This window comes from Lates calcarifer, linkage group LG19 (assembly GCF_001640805.2).
Source record: "Lates calcarifer isolate ASB-BC8 linkage group LG19, TLL_Latcal_v3, whole genome shotgun sequence".
Lineage (NCBI taxonomy): Eukaryota > Metazoa > Chordata > Actinopteri > Centropomidae > Lates > Lates calcarifer.
In genome coordinates this window covers 4,011,802-4,034,330 of record NC_066851.1, presented here as the reverse complement: position 1 = coordinate 4,034,330, position 22,529 = coordinate 4,011,802, and the positions used below count along the sequence as shown (strand labels likewise).

At 42.1% G+C, this 22,529-nt stretch overlaps 1 protein-coding gene across 4 annotated transcripts in view; it reads right to left on the bottom strand.

The window, feature by feature from the left end:
- daam2 (dishevelled associated activator of morphogenesis 2) overlaps nucleotides 1–22,529 on the bottom strand; it is a 93,852-nt gene that overhangs the window by 25,988 nt on the left and 45,335 nt on the right. For all 4 annotated transcript variants that reach the window (XM_018695103.2, XM_018695102.2, XM_018695101.2 and 1 more), the window contains 4 exons: nucleotides 13,577–13,651; nucleotides 9,885–9,979; nucleotides 846–1,179; nucleotides 42–152 (listed from right to left, as the gene is read on the bottom strand). In XM_018695103.2, coding sequence (XP_018550619.1) covers nucleotides 42–152; nucleotides 846–1,179; nucleotides 9,885–9,979; nucleotides 13,577–13,651 — 615 coding nt within the window. The remainder of the gene's footprint in view (nucleotides 1–41; nucleotides 153–845; nucleotides 1,180–9,884; nucleotides 9,980–13,576; nucleotides 13,652–22,529) is intronic.

Sequence of the window (22,529 nt, the reverse complement as noted above, 5' to 3'; positions counted from 1 at the left end):
TAGTGTGTAATCAAAAAAGGAAAGTGGGCCTTCACGCTGACCTCCCCAGCTCCAGCATTCAGCACAGCGTTGATGAAGGACATGATGGCTGTCTTCAAGTTGACCTCGTCTCTGTAGCGGCCTGTACTCCTGTCCAGCTCATTCAGCAGTGTCTGAAATGGTCAGGAGAGATGAAAGAGTCAATCAACTGTATATGTCTGATCTACAATATTTTTAGACGCCTAAATCGTCTGATAGCAACTGTGCTGGAGAAAAAAAGACATGTCACTTTGACAATTTTGATTCATCAGAACTGAGTTGATGTAACACAGCACTGAAGAGTATCCATTAACTTGCTTCTCACACCCTTTGCTTTCTCTTACACTGACCCCCGACATACTTCAGCAGCTTAATCATAACTCAAACCAACATTAAAAGGCCTCATAAGTTCTGAATCACTCAGCTCCTGTGGTGTTAGCTTAGCCTGAGGTGGCATGATTTACCACACACCCTGAGGGATGTGTGAGATGTGGCTTGTTGACTTAGTCCTGCTAGTCACTAAAGCATTACACATTCCCTGACCTCCATAACTCTGGATGTCCTCACCTACCTTTAATATAGCCTGTGTGTTGATTTGACCCGAGGCAAACAGTCTGAGGCGCTACAGCACGAGTCTCCAACTTATCAAAACGACCACAGCTTGATTTATTTGAGCATTACTCTGAAATATTTAGTCTGCCCTTTCCCATAGTCCTTGTCTGCCCCGCATCTCCAGCAAAGGCTCCGTAAGTATCAGACATGACCCACAATTCAGGGAAACTGACAGCTGTTTACACTTCGATAAAGATCACTTCACTTTCTCTCACCTGGAAGCGTGTCCTCTCCGCAGCGTATTTCTGGTAGTGCGCCATGGCCTGCAGCACCTTCTTGTGTCCGTCAGGCACCAGGCACACCGCCCCAAGAATCTCCAGCACCGCCACTTTGGTCTTGATGTTCTCCGTCCGCAAGCTCTGTGAGATGGTGTTGATGCTCTGCGGGTGGGCCAGGACGTGAGCGCGGCCCTGCGAGTTGTTCATCAGGGCTTTGATACAGCCGATGACGGAGGTGTGGACGCGGCTCTCTGATGTCTCGTAGTCCATGCTGCGCAGGAAGTTGAGGAGGCAGGTGAGGCCATCCAGCTCAATGAAGCGTGTGACAAACCTGACAGAGGCAAGGAGGAAAACGAGCACAGTTAGAGGGCATGGTGTGAAAATGTTATTTAATGGGGAAGCATTGTTGCAATAAGTGAAGACTGTGCAGCCTTACAGCTCATTTCATTGACATCAAGTCGTTTATATTTTTTTCACACACTGACAGCAACAACCATGAATTGCAACCTCCCTGGTTCACATTCCAACTGGGAACTATTTGTTCCATGTTATTTATCATCTCTCTCTCCTCTCATTATCTGTCATGTCTCCACTGTCAGTTTTCAAATAAATATATAAAATGATTAAAAAAAATAGTCTATCTAAAAAAAATATCTGAAAAACAACCCTATACTACACTTACATACGTAATAGTCATTTTAGTAATCAGACAAAGGTGGGGGCGAAACAGGTATCATTTTGTGCATGAAATGACAAAACAAGATCATGAGTCTGCAGCCAGCCTAGCAGCACTGTGAGGCTGTACTTAGGCACAGCAGTGCCAACAATAGCCTACTAACACGCTCTCAATAACAATGCTAACAAGTTGATGATATAATGTTTACCATGTTAGCCATCTTAGTTTAACATTTTATCATGTTATCATTTGCCAGTCAGCATTAAAAACAGAGTCCAAAGGCTGATTGGAATGTCATTGGGTTTGCGGGTATTTGCTCATAAACCAAAGGACTGGATGTGTGAAAATTTTTCTTCCTCCTTTGAGGACCATGAAGGTCTGTACAAAGTTTCATGGCAAGCCGTCAAATACTGGTTGAGATATTTCAGTGAAAAAAAAATGCCCATCACAGTATCCCAGAGCACAAGGTGACAGCTCCAGTTTACCTGTTTTGTGCAACCAACAGTCCAAAACCAAGTATCACATTTACAGCAGTATGAAACTGATGATACAGCAAGTTTTTATATTTGAGAGGCAGGAATCAGTAACTGTTAACAAGTGAATCTCATGTTCTGTTGACTCAGCATTTGATATAAGTGGTACTCCAGTGATTTAGTGTAGCAGTTCAAAAAGGTGGGAGAGGCAAAGAGACCAAAAAAAAGAAGAAAAACTGAAGCGGTCTGAGATATACTGACTTTAAGTTCCTTAAATCACCAAAAACACTAAATCCAGTTCCCACAGTTCCCATAATGTAACCCATAACATCTCTTAGTTAGACCCTCCCTGCCTTGTAAATGCCCACATTTTTCAACACAGGCTTTCTGTCATGAAGTTGTAGTCCACAACCAGCAAGCAGCAATAATGCTGATGACATCCTTGTGATATCATGAGGAGTTATTTTCAGCCAGAGCCACTGTTCACATGCTGAATGGGTAATCCACAGAAAACTTTAAGCGTATAAATATTGAGTTCCCCTTTCATAGACTAATCGTATCAGCATTCATTTAGATTAGGAACAGCTTCTTAATACATTAAACTTTACGATTTCACACTGAAAGTTAATCAAAGTTCCTGATGACAACCCTCATTAACTGAAATGATTAGAAAGCAGTGAGTCATTAACCTCTCTGGGATAGAAGCAGACCTACTGAATGACAGGCAGGACATGTAAACATTTGAGGGATGTCACATCTAGTGAGCACAGTGTGGGCCGTATGGTAAATGACCTTCCCACTCAATAAGATTCCTGATAGGCCTCATAAATTATTTCAAACAAATGAGGGCTTGTAAGAGGGAGAGAAAGGCAGAGGGAGAGGAGAGAGGAGGACAAGGACAAATAGAGGAAGAGAAAAGAAGGACGAAGTCAGAAAGTGAGAGATACAGCGAGGAAAGAGGGAGCGGGTCTGAGAGTTGAGATTTATTGCTACTCATTGAAACAGATACATTGTTTTGATGTCAGAAGTTCCATCCCCTCCCACTGCCATCTTGGCTCAGGCAGGCGTGGAAAAAAACATGATGCAAAAATGTAAATCATGCAATTATTTTCCTATACTCCTATACTCCCCTACACACACAGGATCAATCCCAGATTTCCAGACGTACATGCATACATAAGCGCTCACACGCACACGCACACACACACACACACACAGACTTCACCCGGCATGACCATTAAATCTCTCAAAAGACATATAATCCACTGATTCCCAGCAGCGCCTGGATGGGATCAAGTAGATCATACTACATGCTTGCGTACAGACAACCGTCCTTGAAAATGCACTCAAATCATAGAGAACACACACAACCTTTCAGCAGACAATGTGCTTCTTGTTTTAGCCGACACTTCAGTCTCGGCCTCCACTCAACACCAAGGTGGCGAAAAATAAATCCAATATATTAGATGTGACTTGATTCAGATGTAAAACAGACACTGGAACCAGAGCAAGGCAGGACTGATCCAACTGTTAAAGATACTCATCTTATAACAGTGTCAAGTCTTTGGCTGGCAGAGAAGCCAGCAATAGTCATAAGCCTGTCCATGAATTGTGGGGCCACCTCAGAGGGGGGAGAGAGAGGCTTCATACTGGAAGAGAAATTAAGCTCAACATCCCTGATGATTAATGTATGGAAAGCAGAGGGTGAGAGATGTTGTTCTTGGAGTCTGGGTTCAAAAGGGGTGGACGGGATTCAAGGCTTCACTCGTTGCCGTCTTCAGACCTACTGCTGGTCTGCTGACAGCTTGCCAGACGCACACACATCCACGAACGCACCCTATGCACCGTAAACCAGTGTGCGTGCATGTGCGTGTACGGGGGGAAGTGGAGGGACAGACAGATGCGGTGCACACAGAAACGCTCACGCAAACACACATGCATGGCTCCTTAAAGGATATTCAACAGTGACTAATCCTCTGTAGTTTTAACAAAACCTTGTAAGCTGACATCCTACTATTCTCCTCCTCCCCCATCTTTCATTTTCTCTCCAGTGAGCACTTGAATCAATGGATCCCATCTCCTCTGACTTTGGAGTCTCCTCTTGTCTTCTCCTGTCCACTGACATTCACGCTCAGCCGAGTGGCGTGCAGCCCCCCCCCCCACACACACACATACCTTTTTTTTCTTCTTTTTTTGGAACAACCACTGCATTCTTGAAAACCCGCTGGGGTTGCGTTCAAGACAGCGAGTGCTCGACAACTGCTGCATACGATATGAGCTCAGGCAGAGCTGAACAATACAGGGGCCGAGCCAACCACACACACACGCACGCACACACATTAAGTTCTCCAGACAGACAAAAGAAAGAAGTGGGGATTATAACTTGGAATGAGACAAGACTAAACAAAAGTGACAGTGGAGCAAAAAATGACTGCAATGTGTGTTGAGTCGGGGCCAAGGATGGTTAAAGGCAATGTAGGTTGCCTAGGTTGGCTGCAAGCCCTGAGATAGTTACACTTCTACGTTATTAAATGATTACCAACGTTGCGAGTGAGTCATCTTTAAAGAAACCACTGAGGTCGTGTAACGTCCATTGATGTAAAAAGCCTAAAACCCTTCCACCAGAGGCACACGATATTCTAAATGATAGGGACAGTGTGGAAAACTAATACAGCTGCTCAAATCAAAATTCAGAAATTCATTCCAACCGATTTGTTGTTTGAGATTTTAGCTACAAAGTCAAAACATTCTGCCTTTCTGAACTGTGGGTGACCCCTGTGTGGCAGACAGCCGGTCAAGAGTTCATCCTTCCCTCAAAGCCTGACCACAAAAACTTCCCAATGTTCAACACTTCTACACACACGCACAATCTCAAGCGATCATGTGCTCTCTGCCTCTCTTCAACCCTTCATTTAATCACCAAGTTCACACACACACACACACACACACACACACACACACACACACACACACACACACACACACACACACACACACACACTCACACTCACACTCACACTCACTTAACATCTCCTTCAAACACCCACTCACCTGCCCCCAAGTCACAGGGACACACACACGCATTCACATGTCTTGTTCTACTATAAAGGGCCAGAATGTGGACAAGGGCCCAGTAGGTTCTTTAGAGGTGCTGGTTAAAACTAGTTGACCCAGGTGTCTGCTACGTTTGGAAGAGAAGTCATACAATATATCACCACGACTCTCAGCTCAAATAAATTTTACTTGATGTGAGGCCCAGCATGTAACTGTGGTAAAATAAGAGCTGAATAGGGGGCAACAAACATAAAACTGCCACACATACACAGAGATAACAATAAAACCTCTGGCCACAGTGCACATTTGTAATGTGTATATAATGGCACATAGAGAATGGTTCTTATGAACTAGGTTGATCACTAAATCCACAGGAGCAGTTTATGTGTGTGTGTGTGTGTGTGTGTGTGTGTGTGTGTGTGTGTGTGTGTGTGTGGATGACGTAGTCTCAAGTGGGCCATGTGTCCATAGCGGCTCCTGTGACTCGTTGATGAAGCCAGCAGCAGATACAGGGTATGTTGTTAATCAATCACTGCTCATTGCATTGCTCTCATAACATTGTCAGACTCATGATGGATAGTTAAAAACACAAAGGAATCAAAATGGTGCAGCAGAACCAGAGAGATCATCTTCCTGTTCCATATGTTCTTCTTTCTTATCAAAACCTGATGTCTACATTACCCACAATGCAGCTCAACTGCAGTTGGAGATTTGGGTGTTTTATGCTAATAGTGGCCAGTGTAGCCTTGAGCTGCTAGCCTCAAGCAGAGATGAGGAGCAGGTTGAACTCGCTTCTTTCTAACTCCAGACCTTGATATGTAAAGTCAGCTGAGTTTCAGTTTTAATTCACATTAGTTGGGAAACAACCAAACTAAACGAACTTTTTCCCTCCATGTAACCCTGTGCTTTGTATGTGTATATGTGGCTGTAGGCAGGACCAAAGAGGGTGTACGTAATTACATGAAAAGCCAAACTAATGGGTATTAAAGTAAGGACAGAGTATAAGCCCTCTTCTTTACTCCACCTTTTTCCCACTCTCTATCTCTCTATTGCCTTTCCAACACAAACCTCCCTCACCAGCAGGATCAGTCTCTTTAAACCTGCCTGTATCTACCCACCTGGCCCTCTGTTCTCTCTATTTCCTCCTTAACTGCTAAGTAGCAAAGGCTGAGAAATCTGTGCTCAGAGAGAAGCAAAAACATTGCTCCATCCAAGACTCTTTAAAGGTGTGATACTCCGCTCCCCCACTAATGTATTTGGTAATATGTGAAAACAGATATAAAGTTCACTCTCTGTTAAGTCGAACCTTTGAGAGATCCGGCGGCAAAATGTTTTGAAGGATAATATTTGCATGTGGTGGTGGCGAATCATCCAAAGGGTTATTGACACAGGGGCAAGGGGAACGGCTGCAGTTGACTCAAGTCAATATTCTTGCTGGAAGAGATTTGCAGAAACAATGTCCATGAGAGCCGTCCTGGGAAGCACTGTGATGCTCTACTGACGTGAACCTGGGACCACAGTGCATTCTGGGCCAGCACAGCCTCAGTGACCTCTGGGAAAGCTTCATTTCCTGTCCTCCTGGAGTTATTTCACCACGGAAATGACAGTGATTGAGGGGCGTGATGTCTTAGATGCAAGAATGCCCACACAGATCGCTCATCAACACGGAAATAAACATCAGTGCAGATGTGCAAATGTCTCAGTAGGTCAACAGTGCTTATGTAAGTACACTTAATAGCGAAGTTAAAATCCCACTGAGTGCTTACAAGAGAGTGTAAATATTTCAATATTTGGAAGCTAAATTGAAACGTACACCAGGCTGTGCAGATTTGATTTGACTACACAGCTGGCTGTAGCAGTTTGTCTGTTTGCATATTGGCCCTCACATGCCCACTTGAGTTAAGACTCAGCTTCATGTGAGTAAACATACAACCCCAACGTGATGGTTCACGCTCCATTTGACAGCTGATAAACAGCTAAAGTAATAACTGCTGGCAGAGAAAATGAAGTGAAAGAAAAAATTAAGTTTTCGAAATGTCTCCTTTTACGGCTGTTTATAATTAATCACAATGATATTTGAAATAAGACATCTGGGCCATTAAATTTGTTTAACGATTATGACCATTAAAAACTATTTCTGGTAAATGGCAAAGTACAGCATCACTCACAGCAAGAATAAAGCTGCCTGCTGTTGCTGCTCAGTGACAGAGGTTATGTGTGATACAGTCCAGGTGCTCTGAAATGAAGTGCTGTAAATTGAAGTGGGCAGGATGACAAAAAGGCTGGCACAACACAAATTAAATCACATTTCCTACATTACCCACGATGCGTTTGACATTTTAGAGACAGCAGGACTGATATGCTTGCATAACATTATGACAAAGAAAGCAGACACGCATCTCAAAGCACAGTTCTTAGTGGATTACTCAACTGTTGTGCAAGCTGATCTATGAAACTTTTTCTGTTTATGTTCCATTGCAGCTGCACTGGAAATGTGATAATGCATCATTTTATATTTGACCATAAAATAAAATGATCTTAATTTTCTTGAGTTTCCTCTAATTTCTGCTTTTTTGCCTGTATACTGGATTCTTCACTGATACCACTTACTTTTTAAGGCCTCTACAGACCAGGCTCCCACTACAGCCATACTTTGAATATCTACAGCCATACAGTAATGTGGGATAAGGATAACAAGTATCGCATTCCATATGCAGCATCATGCAAGAAAACACATGACCAAAACATGTCACCTTGTCATTTCAATGGCTTATATTCAGCCTGTGAGTGAAAGTGACAACAGAGGGTGGCTTGTTGACAATGTGCTGCTTTTGTGCGCTCTGCCTGGCACCCTGCATACCCAATATGTGTTTGGGTCCTGTGGCCCTGAAGAGCGGGCTGAGGGCACAAGGGTGTCTCTTCACAACCAGACCCAGCTGCCTCTCTGAAATGCCAGAGGGAAGGAGGGAGGGAGGTCGTTTCAGGCAGTCGTCCAAAGGCAGGCATGAATCAAAGCTCAATACGGACAGACACCACCACATCTCACAAAACGCCGTCGTAAAAACAGTATACATCCGCACAAAGGGAAACAGAAGTGACATACAAAGGGGATGCTTAGGTGAGGTCCCACAGACATCCAAGCACAAAGCCATCTTTTTCTCTTAGCTGCCCGTTTGTCACAAAGATGAGACTTGGCAGGACATTAACACGCTGCCCAGACTTTCCCTGAGCACCCATATTCTGTGGGACACACCTGCTACCCACATCACAGCTACACTACTTAAAAACATCTGCGTGCTAATGAGCAGTAACTCACTCTTTGAACAGTCTGGGTGCAAGCGCATTACTGAATAGTGCTGATGGAGTCATTACGGCCACCTTTGATGAGGTAAATTAAGTACACTTGAACATAATACAAGGTGTGAATGAGAGAGAGAGAGAGAAAGACAGACAGAGTGGAACCAACACCACATTTACAGTCCCCGTCTGGAATGGGTGAGAGAGGAATCTGAGCAGGTTTAGGTGGTAAATCACATTTAATGTTTAATGAATGTATCCCCAGCTTTTACCCCTCATTTAAATACATCTCAAGGGAGATCCCTGGAACAAATGGGTAGATTTTATATTACTGTTAAGGGCAGGGTAATATATTATATAATATACATACATATATATATATATATATATATATATATATATATATATATATATATATATATATATATATAAATATTTAATGAATCTTAAATCATTAATTTCTTCAAAACATTTGGTGGACTTTGTAATCAACATTGTTCAAAGTTCTTGGGTCACCTCATGGTCCGAGGTACATGGCATCTTTTTGCAGGCTGAGGGCCTTTGTTGCATGTCATACCCCCTCACTGTTCTCCCTACAATTCCTTAAAACCTTTAGTTACAATTTTATGGATATTTCAAAATCAAAATCATATGACTGGTAGGTAGACAGGAGAGTCAGGGAGCATGCTAATTTATCCATACATTTATTTATCCATAGTAAAAGACACTGATCCCAACATCTTCACCTCCATGGTTCACTTTTAATGTCAATTGTCTGTGATGGATGTTTTTGTGATGTAGTTTGGTGCATTATGATAAATATATTCAGTGTAGTTAAAGCCAATCAGTGTGCGCTGCTCCACACCCATATTAAACTGGTTTGACTTTGATAATGATACGAGCCTGTACAATATACTTATATTTCGTATTTGTATCCATACATACGCAGATGAAGACACAATCCTGCACACACACATGTCCTAAAAACATAGGGCCCAGACATGACCCAGACACTTAGGCTGTCCTGAGTTTTTGTCACTCTGCACATTAGGTCTGTCAATTCTTAGCTTCCCTTGAGAAAACTCAACAGCCCCACTTTGGTCCAGACCACTGGATCATACAACTGGCACGGGCTGATGGACTGCTCCAAAGGAGCTGCTGACGGGGAGAGGGAGGTAGTTTGTATTAGTGGCTGTCGAATGTCCTGAATGTTTCTTTGTGGTGATGAGTGAGGCCTAACAGCTGCTGATGACCATGTCAGAGGAAGAGAGACTTGGAGTGTATATCTAAAAATATATTTAATTGGTGGTATTTCAGTTGGAAGTAGGCTCCTTTGCCATGACAAGAGACAGACTTCATGGAAAGTAAATCTTTCCTGTAGCATGTTACATTATTAACTGGGTTTAATACGTGTGGCATTACCTCAAGTCAAATAACAGGAATGCATGACTGAAGAGGATCGTACAACGCAGAGCTCTGTACTGTCTGCAGCAGAGGGAAGGATCAGAGCTTAGGTACACAAGGAGATTCACTCACCTCATTGGCTGAGTGCGAAGTGCTGTCTTCAGATCTTCCACCACCTTGTTCCTCATTTCCATTTCCTCTTCATCAAAGGCAAACAGGGTCTGCATCTACAGAATTTATGAGAGATGACAATGGAGTTTGGTGAAAAAAAAGCAACTGATTGATATTCTATGTGCCCCTGGACACACTAGTCCATCTACTATTGATTAAGATCTTTTCATTGTTTTTACTGGGTCAGCAAAAGAATGTTAATCTTAATTTGGCAGCAATGAGACAGCAGCAGTAGATCCTTACAAATAAATGTGTTTGTTTCAATTAGTCCTATAATCAGAACCTCATTAGCAGGCTAACGTTTCAGGCATCACAAATCCCCTTTCAATTTCATTTCCTTTTAAAGAACAGTTTGACACTATACAACATGCCAAAATAAGTCATGCAGACAATTAGCTCCAATCAAGCTTTCAACAAATACGGTAAAATCACAAAAAACATTTTGACCAGCAGTAGTGTTAATGCATTTCTGCATCACTTAAAGGCTTCCCTAAGCAAGATCAAAGAACTACTGTGCTCCCATTAGTCAGGGCCACAGGACTTCTGTTTAGCCTCTCCAGGCTTTTTCCATGGCAGAACACTGCCAAGTGCTAAGGTTCAAACAATGAGTGTTTCAGCAGTGGAGTAAACTAGTCACAGTGGCTGCCCATTAATTTGCTTTAAAAATATATTTGCTTAAATGTTACCCTGTTTTTCAACCCTTAAACCCTTAAGAAATACATACAGGTCAAAGTTCGGTGGAAATATTTCTCGGTAAGAACACTTTTTGGAAGAAACAGCAACCGAGCTGAAGCCATCCCATGTTTGACTACCTAACAACAGCTCTAGTCTGTCCAGTGTGTGAGAATGTTTAATCTAGAAACAGTGCAGTCAAAACATCCATCGTGTCGACTTAGCCTCAAGTCCAGATGGTTCAGGGACCCTGTGCCAAGAAGTAAAGGCTCTGGCTCCAGTTTCTCAAACGAATATGTTCATAGTCAATGGGAAGTTGGATACAACAAGTGTTGGGGAGAGTGAATGATTTGGTCGTGCTGCGAGCCAGTTCACCATGTCAATGAGTCTAGCCAAATGGCTCCTTCCTACATCTGCTATTTGTAAGCTCATTCTAACCTGTGGCCAACATGCACATAAGGATACTATTATAGCCAGTTGGTAAACCAGCAGAAGGTACTTCCCTAAATCCTTATTATGGGAAGTGCCCCCCAGAGCCAGAACTACGCCTTTGAGCTAGTCGTCGGTGCATCGTTAACCGAGTGAGTGATGAGTGCAGTTCATCAAAACCGTAATTTGGACCATGTGTGTCACTAATGCTTCAAGTAAAAAAACATTTGTTCAAAAATAAATGAAGGCAAATTACCTTTTTTCACTGAAATCTCATGTAAAGTCAGACAGAGGCACAAAACCTAATTAAGCTAACAAAACACTAGCTGAAACCTAGCTATAATCCAGTTGCTCCTATGTGGCTAAAAACTAATAACTGAAATAGTCTGGAATGATGTGACTGGAAACAAGTGGAATTATTATCTGTTCATTAGAAAGTGGCTATTTTGTGTAAAATTACCACAGTCTTTTTCTCCTCAGCAGTATTCTGTATGTGTGTAAAATAAACACACTGATATGAATTCCCTTAATTAACTTACTTCTTACATCACTGTAAGAAGCCCTTCCCCGTGCCACTGTGTTGGATCTCCTTTTCTGTCAATCTACAGAAAGCCCTTTCCAGGTGGGAGCGCTGAAGCTCAGCACACTAGCTTGGACACAGCAGGGCTACAGAAACTCTTGTCAGAGTCACGAGAACGTTTGAGTTATCACTCTGCAGGCCAACAAACAACCTCAGGGCTCTGACATGGTTTTATGAATGAACATCAAGATGCTGGTTGTACAGTAATCTCTCTGGGCGGCAAAACGAAAATGAGCTCATCCAGTAACTCAGCTACTGTGGAAGGGCTGTCCCTGGTGAGCTCGCCTGTGAGCCAAGATATGAAGTCATAGACGAGGAGAGCACCTCCAAATTTAAAAGCGCTCTCTTGTCAAGACCCTGTCTGGAGCGCTGGGGTGGAGAAAATGGAAGACTGTTAGTGGGGCTGAAAAAAAAAAAAGACTCAGGAAGGGGAGGAAATTGGTTGAAGTTACGGTGAATAAGGGAGACTCTGCAAAAGTGGAGCTTGAACAAGGGACCACTTGTGCAAAAAGAGGAATGGAGACTGCAGAAAATATCTTTCTCAACAAGTTATTTCATCTATCATAGAGTCATACAGTCTTAATCATCTTTATGCAAGCAAAACACTTCTGCAACTTTTTTCTTCAAACTAGTCAACCCCCCCCAACATTAGTGCAATTATTTATACTGACACACCACTGGAGGAAAGTGGAAATATCTTAAACTGGCACAATTTTATACTTGTTTTTGAGATTGGTCAACATTTTAAAACTCTATTTACTATACAGTAGTCTGTGTACAAAAGATTTGCAAAGTCTCAGTGTGTTTTGCAGAAGATGGAGTAAAAAAGAGAAAGAAAGAGTGAAACATAACTCTAACAGTGTGTCTGACATCTAATAGCACAGAGGCACCGCTACAGCCCTGGCGGATTTAAAATTCTTGGCAACTCACAAATCAGCACTTTCTCTTCACTTCACTTAAAATACTGTGCATGTCTGTGTGAGTGAGTGTGTGTGTGCATGCTGTCTGCGTATTAAGAAAATGACAGAAAAATTGTTTCTCCAGACTTCAACGCTAAGTTCAGGTACTGGTGCGTCATTCAGGAGTAGCTCGTTCTCGTCCCTTGAGTGGAGCCAGTAAACAAAAACAGCTGTAAAAATAGTAACCCTCAACATGAACTGTAGATACGGGCTTGTTTGCCAGAAAAACAAACAAAATGGCAATAAACAGATATTAAATGTCATTACATTTTGGCTATGTTTACAGTGGTCTGTGTAAGTTATTGTTGAACAGTTTATCTGATCCGTGGCCTGGAAAATCTAGTAAATGTATTAAGTGTTGGTCTGTTTGGCTAGATGAAGAATCAAAAACAACAACAACAAAAGCAACCTTATGGAATGCTGAAAAGTCTATTACTGACATGAGAGCCTCTTGCTAGAATTGGAAGAATGTCTCCAACAATAACCTTTAAGAGCCACTCTTAAAACGTCAGGTTTTATGTTCTCCAAACATTTGGGAGGCAACTTGTCATCCACATAAGGACTCAGGGTCAGAGGTCACTGGTACAAACCAAACAGTGGCCAAATGTACAACCAAATAATAGAATTTAAATAGCAGCAGTAATTGTATAAAATGATACTGAGATCATGGTAGAAGACAGTGTGGTAACGGTATCATGTTGTTTATGTTGGCAGCCATAAAGGCTAGAAATAATGAGTATTGTCATCCCGGCTTTGCTCTGTGTCTCTGACAGCCATTCCCACTGACTGAACTGCTGAGAGCCTAAACAGCCAGTTTGTCATCACAGTGTGTGTGAATGCTAGGGTCACAGCAAAGGAATGTGGTCATGTGCATATAACAAGCAATCAGCAGGGAGATGATAAAAAGCGAGCCAAGAGAGAAATCTGAGAGAGAATGACTGAGGGAACAGTGACCTCTTAGGGCTGGATTTCAATATAGGGGAACAGACATTCAGACAATGACTTGAACTTACAGCAGCCATGGAGTTGATGCGGTCGATGTAGTAGTCAGGCCAGCTGGTGGCCAGCTTGTTGGGGTCCTCTTGCTCCTGTGCGTGGACACAAACACAGACTGAATTAAACACAGTGACATGATTAATTCATTGAGTTGAATAACACACAGCAGTCTCGGCAACACTTATTAACATTTCTGTGTTGCTATTTTTCAAGTGGCTGGACAGATTACTGGCTATGCTATGGCTATGGATAGTTGTTCTTCTACTTGGGAACAGCCACCAATAAACACAACACCAGACCTCTCTGAACATCACATATTTCACATGGAGCCAGTCTTCCTCCGAGAATGTTTCCTAATGATTATGATGATGCCCTGACCTTTCCTGGAGAACCTAATTGGGACTTTGGTCCATGATTAGATATCTAAAAAGAAGAGAAGGGGGGTGGGGGGGTTCATGTAATGCTTCTAGTAACCCTGTTATCATTCCACTTGAGACAACATCAGGCCAAAACTTCCTCTCGTAGTCTTCTCTTGAAATGTATGGTCTCCAAGTGACCAAGCCTTATTGTTCACCTTTGTCACGTCCAACGTACTTGTGCATTGTGATGAACGCTGCAGCCTCTATGAGTTGCTGCGACTCTGACGTGTTGTTTCACAAGCAATCCCACACAGGAGGTACTCATCCTCTCCTGCTTTCTACCTTAGCTCCACACCTCAACATCCACATGAGCACTACGCACAGGAACTCCAGTCCGTAATAAGTGGGTCACAACATTTCAGACTGTTCACTTGTCTTAGCCTTTACAACATGGAAAAAGAGAAAGAGATCTGAACTGCCTTGAGGAACAAAGTGCACCCCACAATAGTTTTCAAATAGCTCTGTCTGAGATCAATTTGTCCTGACCAATCCGAGGAAGCGTGATGCCACAAGCAACTACGGCACAGGGGAATACAGAGACCATGTCCCTCATTCACATCTGGTTTTGTTTAGCTTGGAGCACTGGTGCAGCATTCTTGTTGTTCTTGTTACTGTGTGCATGTCAGCGAGAGGTGGAAAGTTACAGTATGCCACATTCATGCAAAACTTTGCATGAATGTGGGGGTTTTATTTTTCTTTTCTTATGCCTTCTCTGTTGTAAATGTGGTGGGACTGCAGAGCCATGACTGACTTCTGGGTTAAGAAGACTTTGTTTTCTTCTCAGTATGTCGTTATTGAGTGCTAAGGCTATGTCACAGACACTGGAGACATTTGAGATGTTCAGATACCCTTCCTTCATAAACCTGTAGGAGCAGATATTTGGAATTACTCCTTCCAAGACTATAATAAAGGAGACATGCAATGACTATGGACGTTATCATTATAACGCTTCACCAACAGATTATTTCTGAGTTTGCCAATTAAATAACGTCATCCATTAGGAACAAACTAAGCTCTCTGGTAGCTTACATAACGCTCTTCAACTTCCTGCAAGGGCATCCATGCTGCAGCAAGAGCTCATGAATTCTCTCTGTGTTCCTTCTTGATATGGGAAATCATTATTTTATGCCACCCAGTCCCTTCATTTCTAAAATGCTGCTTCAATATTTGCATGGTGGCGCAACACAGCCAAAGGCAAACGGCCTTTTCTGTTGATTAACTCCATCCTGAGACCAGCCTGAATCGACTGTCCCCAGACATCAAATCCTCTTATTATCTCCAGTAACCCAATGAACTTCGCACATGCGAGTGAGCAAATCCACTGCTTTAACAGTCATATACACTCAAGAAGCTTTACTACAGATTGCAGGGTTGGTCAGTGTGGATTTCAGTCCTCGTAATGACCATTGTTTCTGCTTTGCAGCACTCTGGTGCCAGAATTTGAGCTCAAGCTAAACAGCTAAACTAAAACAACAACAAAAGAGCTCACTGTACTACTCAACTTGTATTTTCCACTATACTGCTGACACACACAGGACACAATGCCAGACAGATCCTGATGCTGAGATTAACAACTTAACTGCCTCTCTCTGGCCCTTCAGCCAAATTACAGCCGTCGACACACCCTCAAAAACATGTCGAGTCCAATGCAACATTTACTCTGGCAGTTTCACGAGCCTAAGTAAATTACTGTAATTATCGTCTTGTTTTGAGTCAAATGAAAAAATTATTACAGCATGAGGTTTGTTTTGGGGGTCCTAGTCATATCAGTTCATACACTTCCTGAATATTTGCCCTTTAAATGGAATTTCCAAGGGCTGAAGTGATGCTAAGTTTGTCCTTGTGTACTGCTTCCTTGATCAAACCTTTCTGGGGAGTTAATCACAGTTGATGACTGGTATTAAAATCTCCTGATAAGAAGCCAGATTCCATAGAGTGGAGCCTGTTATAAATGAAAAGTGCAAAGAGCAGACTTTGGATATGAATGGAGAGTTTGTGCATGTGTGTATGTGTACACATTTGAATGAAAGTGCTGAACACTAATATCCTGAGAGCTCCTCTACTTATGGTCTCCTAGGTGAAAACAGTCGCGTGCTCCACTGCGACAGTTTAAGGTCAAGCTGTCATTCTATTATAGCAATTACACACTTACACTACACTGTACATTCCTCACGTCTGGTGACATTAAATATGATTTACAGTCTGGGCTGCAGCAAAGAAGGACAGGAATTCCCACCAGTGTATCAACTATATTTCTTTAAGGTGCTCCTCTTGTTACAAACATCTGTTGAGGGATATATTGTTTCTGTGAAAGCCCAAATACCTGAATAAAGCCAGGGTTCAAGAATATTTCCCAGTGTATCTGGAAGGCTATTGCATTTGTGGGGGCACCTGTTGAAAGAGTAGATGAAATTACATATTTTGGCACCCTTGCTGTCATGTAACAAGCGGCCTTGAAGATTTCAAACCCCCTGAAAAGATTCACTGGCAATGATAATTGAGCTCACAGACAGTAAGAGCCCTATACTCACAGAGTACATTTCAAGTTATGGTTTCAAGAGCAACAGGGGGCAGCAAGTCTAAATACTCCATTGGCCACAGTTAAACATTAAGCACTCTGAAGTGCAATGGAAGGTTTCTACTGGTTTGTTTGCCTCTAAATCCTTTCCTCAATTTGCATTTTTAATGATAAGCAAGAGCATATAATAATAATAAAGAAATAATGCTATGCCATAAGATTCCAGGTTTCTGGACAACATGTATTTGGTCACAACCCTGTAGCACACATGCACAACCATATTAGCGTGTTGTGCACAACAAAGCTCTGACAACGCCACATTTTCACTTTCATAGTGTCCGGTCTCTCTGCTTTGGCAGCCAACTCAGCCCAGTCCCTCCTTCAAGTGCAGTTCAAATGTTCTGGATCCCAGACAGAGCCAGAATCTATACATTGGCTGCAAGTGACATGTTTCCACAAGGTCTCCAGTTTCTCTGGCAATTTGAGTTCTCCTTAGGCCTCAAACACTCTGTTCCCATGTGCTCAAAGAGGCCCAGGGGGACCCTGACTGTGATGTGGAGACTTCCATGTCCGTCCAAAACCATGACAGCACCGGCAAGCAGCACAATACGAGATGAAATGCCCTATATTCAAGGACCACTATGAACAATGAAGCCAACTGCAAAAGACTGCATTTAAAAAAGAAAAAGGCCCAGTTAGACGAATTTGTATTTGCCAAGAAATAAAAAACAGCTTGGAGAAAAAGAACTGAATTTTGTGTAGTCACTATTTAAATAACATGTAGCGGTTATTTTGCAGATCAACAAGAGCAAGACTCCTCTGGGCTTCTTCATATTTTCGATTATATATGCTCCAGTGTGTTCAAATTGTGTTCAAATCAATTCACTAAGTTAATCAACAAAAAGTAATAAAAAAAACATTTCTGATGATTAATCAGTTCATTTTTCAAGCAAAAATAGTGAAAAAATATCAAACATTCCTTGACTCTCACTTGACAGGATTTGCTACTATTCTTTTTCTTTTTGTCCAGAAACAAAGGTATAAATGTTGTGAAATATTCCAAATGCATCTGTCAAATTCTTCACATTGTAACTCCGGTGTACAGAAAAGAAAATAACACATGGATTATCCAGCAACTATGATAGCACAGCAAGACACTGGAGATGCATTTGTTGTCATTTAAGTCGAAACCACAATGTTCTTGTCTGTGCAATGGGGGGATTGTCCAACATTCCAAAGAGCCAACCTCTCTGCAGGGAATATTTATCTATGGAAGCCGGGATATAAAGTCTCACCTAGAGAGGCAGGAAATGGACAGGATATTGAATTCTGGAAGATTATGTAATGCTCACCATCTCTTACAGGTAGCTAGCATTACACAAGCTCTTTGCCTGGGGTCACATTAGTTTAAGTGATGGGGATAGGGCACATGTGGCTAATAATTGAAGACATATGCTTCTGCCACTTTAGGACAGGGCAATGTGTAGTGCCACCACCCAGCTCGTGTTAAGCAGTAGCATTCCACTTGCAGCATCTGAGATGAGGATAATGTGTGGATGGAGGACTTTGGACAGCAGAACGGATACACAGAAAATCCTCTTTTTAAGGAAATTTAGGACAGTAGATAACAGATCAGTGCTAGTTTTGTCAGTGTTTAGAGACTGATAAAGGACCATATTGTGTGATCATGGGCTGAAAACATAGTGTGTGTGTGTGTGTGTGTGTGTGTGTGTGTGTGTGTTTGTGTGTGTGTGTGTTTGTAGTGGAGCGCTACTAATGTGAGTCAGGAGACCTGTTTGCCTCCTAGCACTGAACGATTATCAGGAGTTATTAGATGTTACATCGTGTTCTCCACCTGGGGGCTGCTGGATGCTAGTCATGCTTTCAAAAACAAGCATACACACATGTACACACACACGCATGCACACACACACGCAGCCACCCTCACTCACAGGCAGAGATGCAATATTTTCGTATAAAGATTTAGTCATGCCATCTCCGTTTCACTTGGAGAGAATGAAGAAGAGAAGAATGAAGTGCACTATCTGTCTTTCTCACAGACAGACAAACATACACATACACATACAGACAGCCAACACCCCTGGCTGAGGCTGGGTGGCTGAGATCAGAAGTGCAGATACAGTTAGTTTATGTAATATCTGAAGGCCTCCACAAGATATTCTAGGTAGTCATGGTACACAGAGACCATATGCTAGTTCCCTTATATAACTGCTGACTGGTATTAGCTAGACACTGTAAAAGGTCCAGTGTCTAATAAAGAATCAAAAACTGCTATTTTTACACAAAGCTACTAAGTCTGAATTTTTATGTTGGGGTATTAATGATGCAATGATTTCTATATTAACAGTGGGCCTGATGCAAGCACATTTTTGTATTCTTGTCCTACAATTCTCTTCTCTTATAATTCTCTCATACTAGTGTTCCAAGTCAGATTCACCAAACTCTCAACTCCACAAACTTATCTTAAATTGCATTTTTCAGACTGATAAATACCACCTGTTCATGAGGAGATGATCTGATCACAATTCCCCTAAAATTGCCATATAAGGCTGCCTCTTACAATTTTTTGTGGGAGAGATTCACTCACAAAAATGTCATAGCAAGAGTAAAAAGAATTTGACTCTGCTTCAAGTCCTGCTGTCAGAAATCAGCAAAGAAAAAATAACAAATTTGCCAGACTCATATTAGACCCAGAAACAATTAGAAAATGTTAACAGTACATCTGAACACCATGAACATGTAACTGGAGCAGCCCTGTACTGTGACTACATGTTTAATGCACGTCTTTCTAAAGCTAAGTTGTTCATGACTAATACATATGGCGGTCAATGGGACAACAAGCACCAAGATATTACACTAGAGAACATTACAGCCTACAATAGGTGATGATACACTGTTGAAGACCCTGGGGCATCTGCTGGAGTATGATAATTTTCCAGCAACTACTGAACTGTATAATCTGCTGTGAGGAAATATGCCAATAAAAATACTAAAACCTAAAAAAAAATCTCTCAGTAAATTGGCAAACCATGATGATGAAGTTGACATGGTGAACAGAATATTCATTTTGCATTAAGTTTGTTACAAATATTTTTAAATTAAATCCATGTTGGCAAATTCATTGTGATTAAGTCACTATTCTTAAGTGAAGCAAGTGTGTTTTCTTCTGGTGAAAACAGCCTATGGTCTATTTGGTCATGACTCATACCACATGTATATACCACTCGTAAATTTTGTTCATACTCAAGAGAACATTTTAAATACTGGTTCGTGCATGAGGCCCATTGAACCAAATGATTCTTAATGTCAAAGTTAACTCACCAGTTAGCCACTTTACTGTGGTTTTAGCCTCTCCAATCTTCTTGTTCTGGTACCATAGGCACATTTAGCGTGATTCTGTCTGACTTCTCATGAACCTTATTTCAAGCAGCAGCAGACAGCCTTTTTCAGCAGCCACGGTCTGATAAAACCACTGTACACTGGCTGTCCAGAAACAAACAGTAGACAGATAAAATTAGCACCTAGCTGGAAGGAAGTCTACAGCTAGCAAGCTAACAACAGATATTTTCCCAGAACTTCTGGGGCACCAAACCAGTGGTACAGAAGAGTGTTAGACAGTGTTAAATTTCAACAGGTGGCCAAAAACCAAATTCCAGTTGGATAATAATGTTGCTCTGTGCCAGTGTATGTAGCCAGTTAATAGCTAACACATTAGCCATAACGGTGGGCTAACACATTAGCCATAAGTGTACTGGGTAGTGCATCTGTCAGCCTGTTTTGGTGTTGTTCCGCCCCTGAATTCTATTTTCTAAAATGCTAGGAGGCCATTTTGGTTTAGACCAACTGAATAAGTCTTTGTGGCTCTGGTGAAAACTATGTATCTGAAATGTCAATTTGTGAAGAAGGGCATTTGAGTGGTTTTATTAACTTAAGTAGGAGAATTTTCTCAGCCTACAAGGAAGCATTTAGTTGTTTAGTTTATGTGAAAATGTAAAAATCACCAGGAATACAGGATTATTGTTTTGTCTGGACTACAGCAAAATGGAATTAGCAATGGTTAAGTGGTTTGTGGTAAATGTGTTGGCCGGTTTGTTTTGCAGGTGAACAAAGTTAGTTTGTCCCTTTGTCATGCCCTGAGCGGCTCCCTCCAAGTGTTATCTAACCACAACAACTGGAGCAGTCGCTTGGCTGGAGGAAACAAGGGAACCAGTGTTTGTCGCTGACAGGAACGGCTGAGGGAAATTCTGCTGTCCTCTGCTCTCAATTCAAATCACTGTCATGCTGTAATTCTCAGGAACACAGGGCAAGTACTGTGTGCTCTGTGTGAGTGTGTGTTATGTCTGAATAACCTGTAAATACGCATTTTCCTAAGTATTCATGTCAGTGTGTATTTGCACGTGAGGACAGTATTCATGCCTTCCTGCCCACATATTCACACACAGACATACAGGTTATTATCCGATCCTGCACGGCAGTTGTTTTTTTCCTCATTCTCCATTACACCGCTTTTATCCATGAATGAGGGGTTTGTTTGGTTTTTCCTCCGGCTTTCCGCTGTGCACTGTTACCCCAGTTTTGCTCTCCATTTCCTGGCTGAGACACATGACTGTTTTTTTTTTTTCACCTTAGTCTTAGAGGAAATGATTTTTGACTGGGAGAGATGGGGGAGGAACGACAAACTAATATATCCTACCTCTGAACCCAGCTTTGGTGCACACTGAAAACCATTTCGGTTCCAATATGCCCAGGCCATTGCCAAAAATCTGCTTCCGCTACCTTTTACTACAGCACAAAGAGTCCTCATAAACATCTGTGGTTGCCTCACCAAGATATTCAATAACTGATATTGAGAGTACTATTGAACCTAGGCCTTTTATGTGGGTTCACATGTGCAAATACACATCCCAACAATTCAGTCCCCTTTGATACTATGCAATGTATTCAAGGGGCAAAGCACATTGAAAGTCCTACGGTTATCATAATGTATTAAAAGAAAGATTATATCTGCCTCCTGTATTATTTTAACCCGTATTCCATTTCATTGTAAACTGTTGTGGTGCTCCAGCTTCCATCCTCGCCTTGACATCCCTCTAAACATACCACAATTCCACTGCTCTTCTTTTTCCTAGTAACCCAATACTGGCCTGAGTACAAGTACAAAGTTTTACACATGCAGGTGCGCACACATGAGTGCACACACACACACACACACACACACACACACACACAAAGCAGTGTGTGTTTACTCCCTTTTTAAAAAGGTTGTCAGAGCATATCACATCAGCTAAGCTGAGCCTGCATGCCTCAGAAAGTGGAGGAAGGGGTCTGATCCTCGTCCTCCTTCCAACCCAAAACCCTCAGCCAACAAACAAATTAGCAAAGAGACACAAGGGAGGGTTTATGACTATTTATTCAATTTGCTATTGAGCGAGAGAGGGGGGCCGAATTCCCCTTTTTCTCCCAGCACAATGTCATTTCCTGGTGAATATGCGACCACAAAGTGAGACCAGAGTTGTTGTGGAGAGACACGCTGAAGGGTACGAAGAGAACGAGAGATGTTTTGGCGAGGGGAGAGGGGTGAAAGAGAGGGCTAACCAGAATGTTCTAGTGCTCCCATGGTATGTTGACAATTCTTAAGCAGCATGAGGAAATTGCTTTCTCCAATGTGGGGAGGGAGATTTGGAAATTGAGGGCCTTGAAACAAGAGCTGGGAGTGCGTTGTTTACACGTGTGTGTACATACAACATCCCACATATTACAGCCTGCCGAAAACGTTGTGCAGTATGTAGCCGGCATAATATGAGCACATGTTTACATCAGTGGAGAAATGAGATATTGGAAAGGGGGCTGACTGTGTGGCTGAGATGATTCAAAATGGGTTCTGGTAAGAGGCTGCCCCTCAACAACATTCATTGCTGATAGTTTAGCTCTCAACTGTGGGTTCAGGCAGCCAGTCAACAGAGGGCCAGCCAGAGAATAGAGCTGGTGTACAGTAAAGTTCAGCGGAGGCCA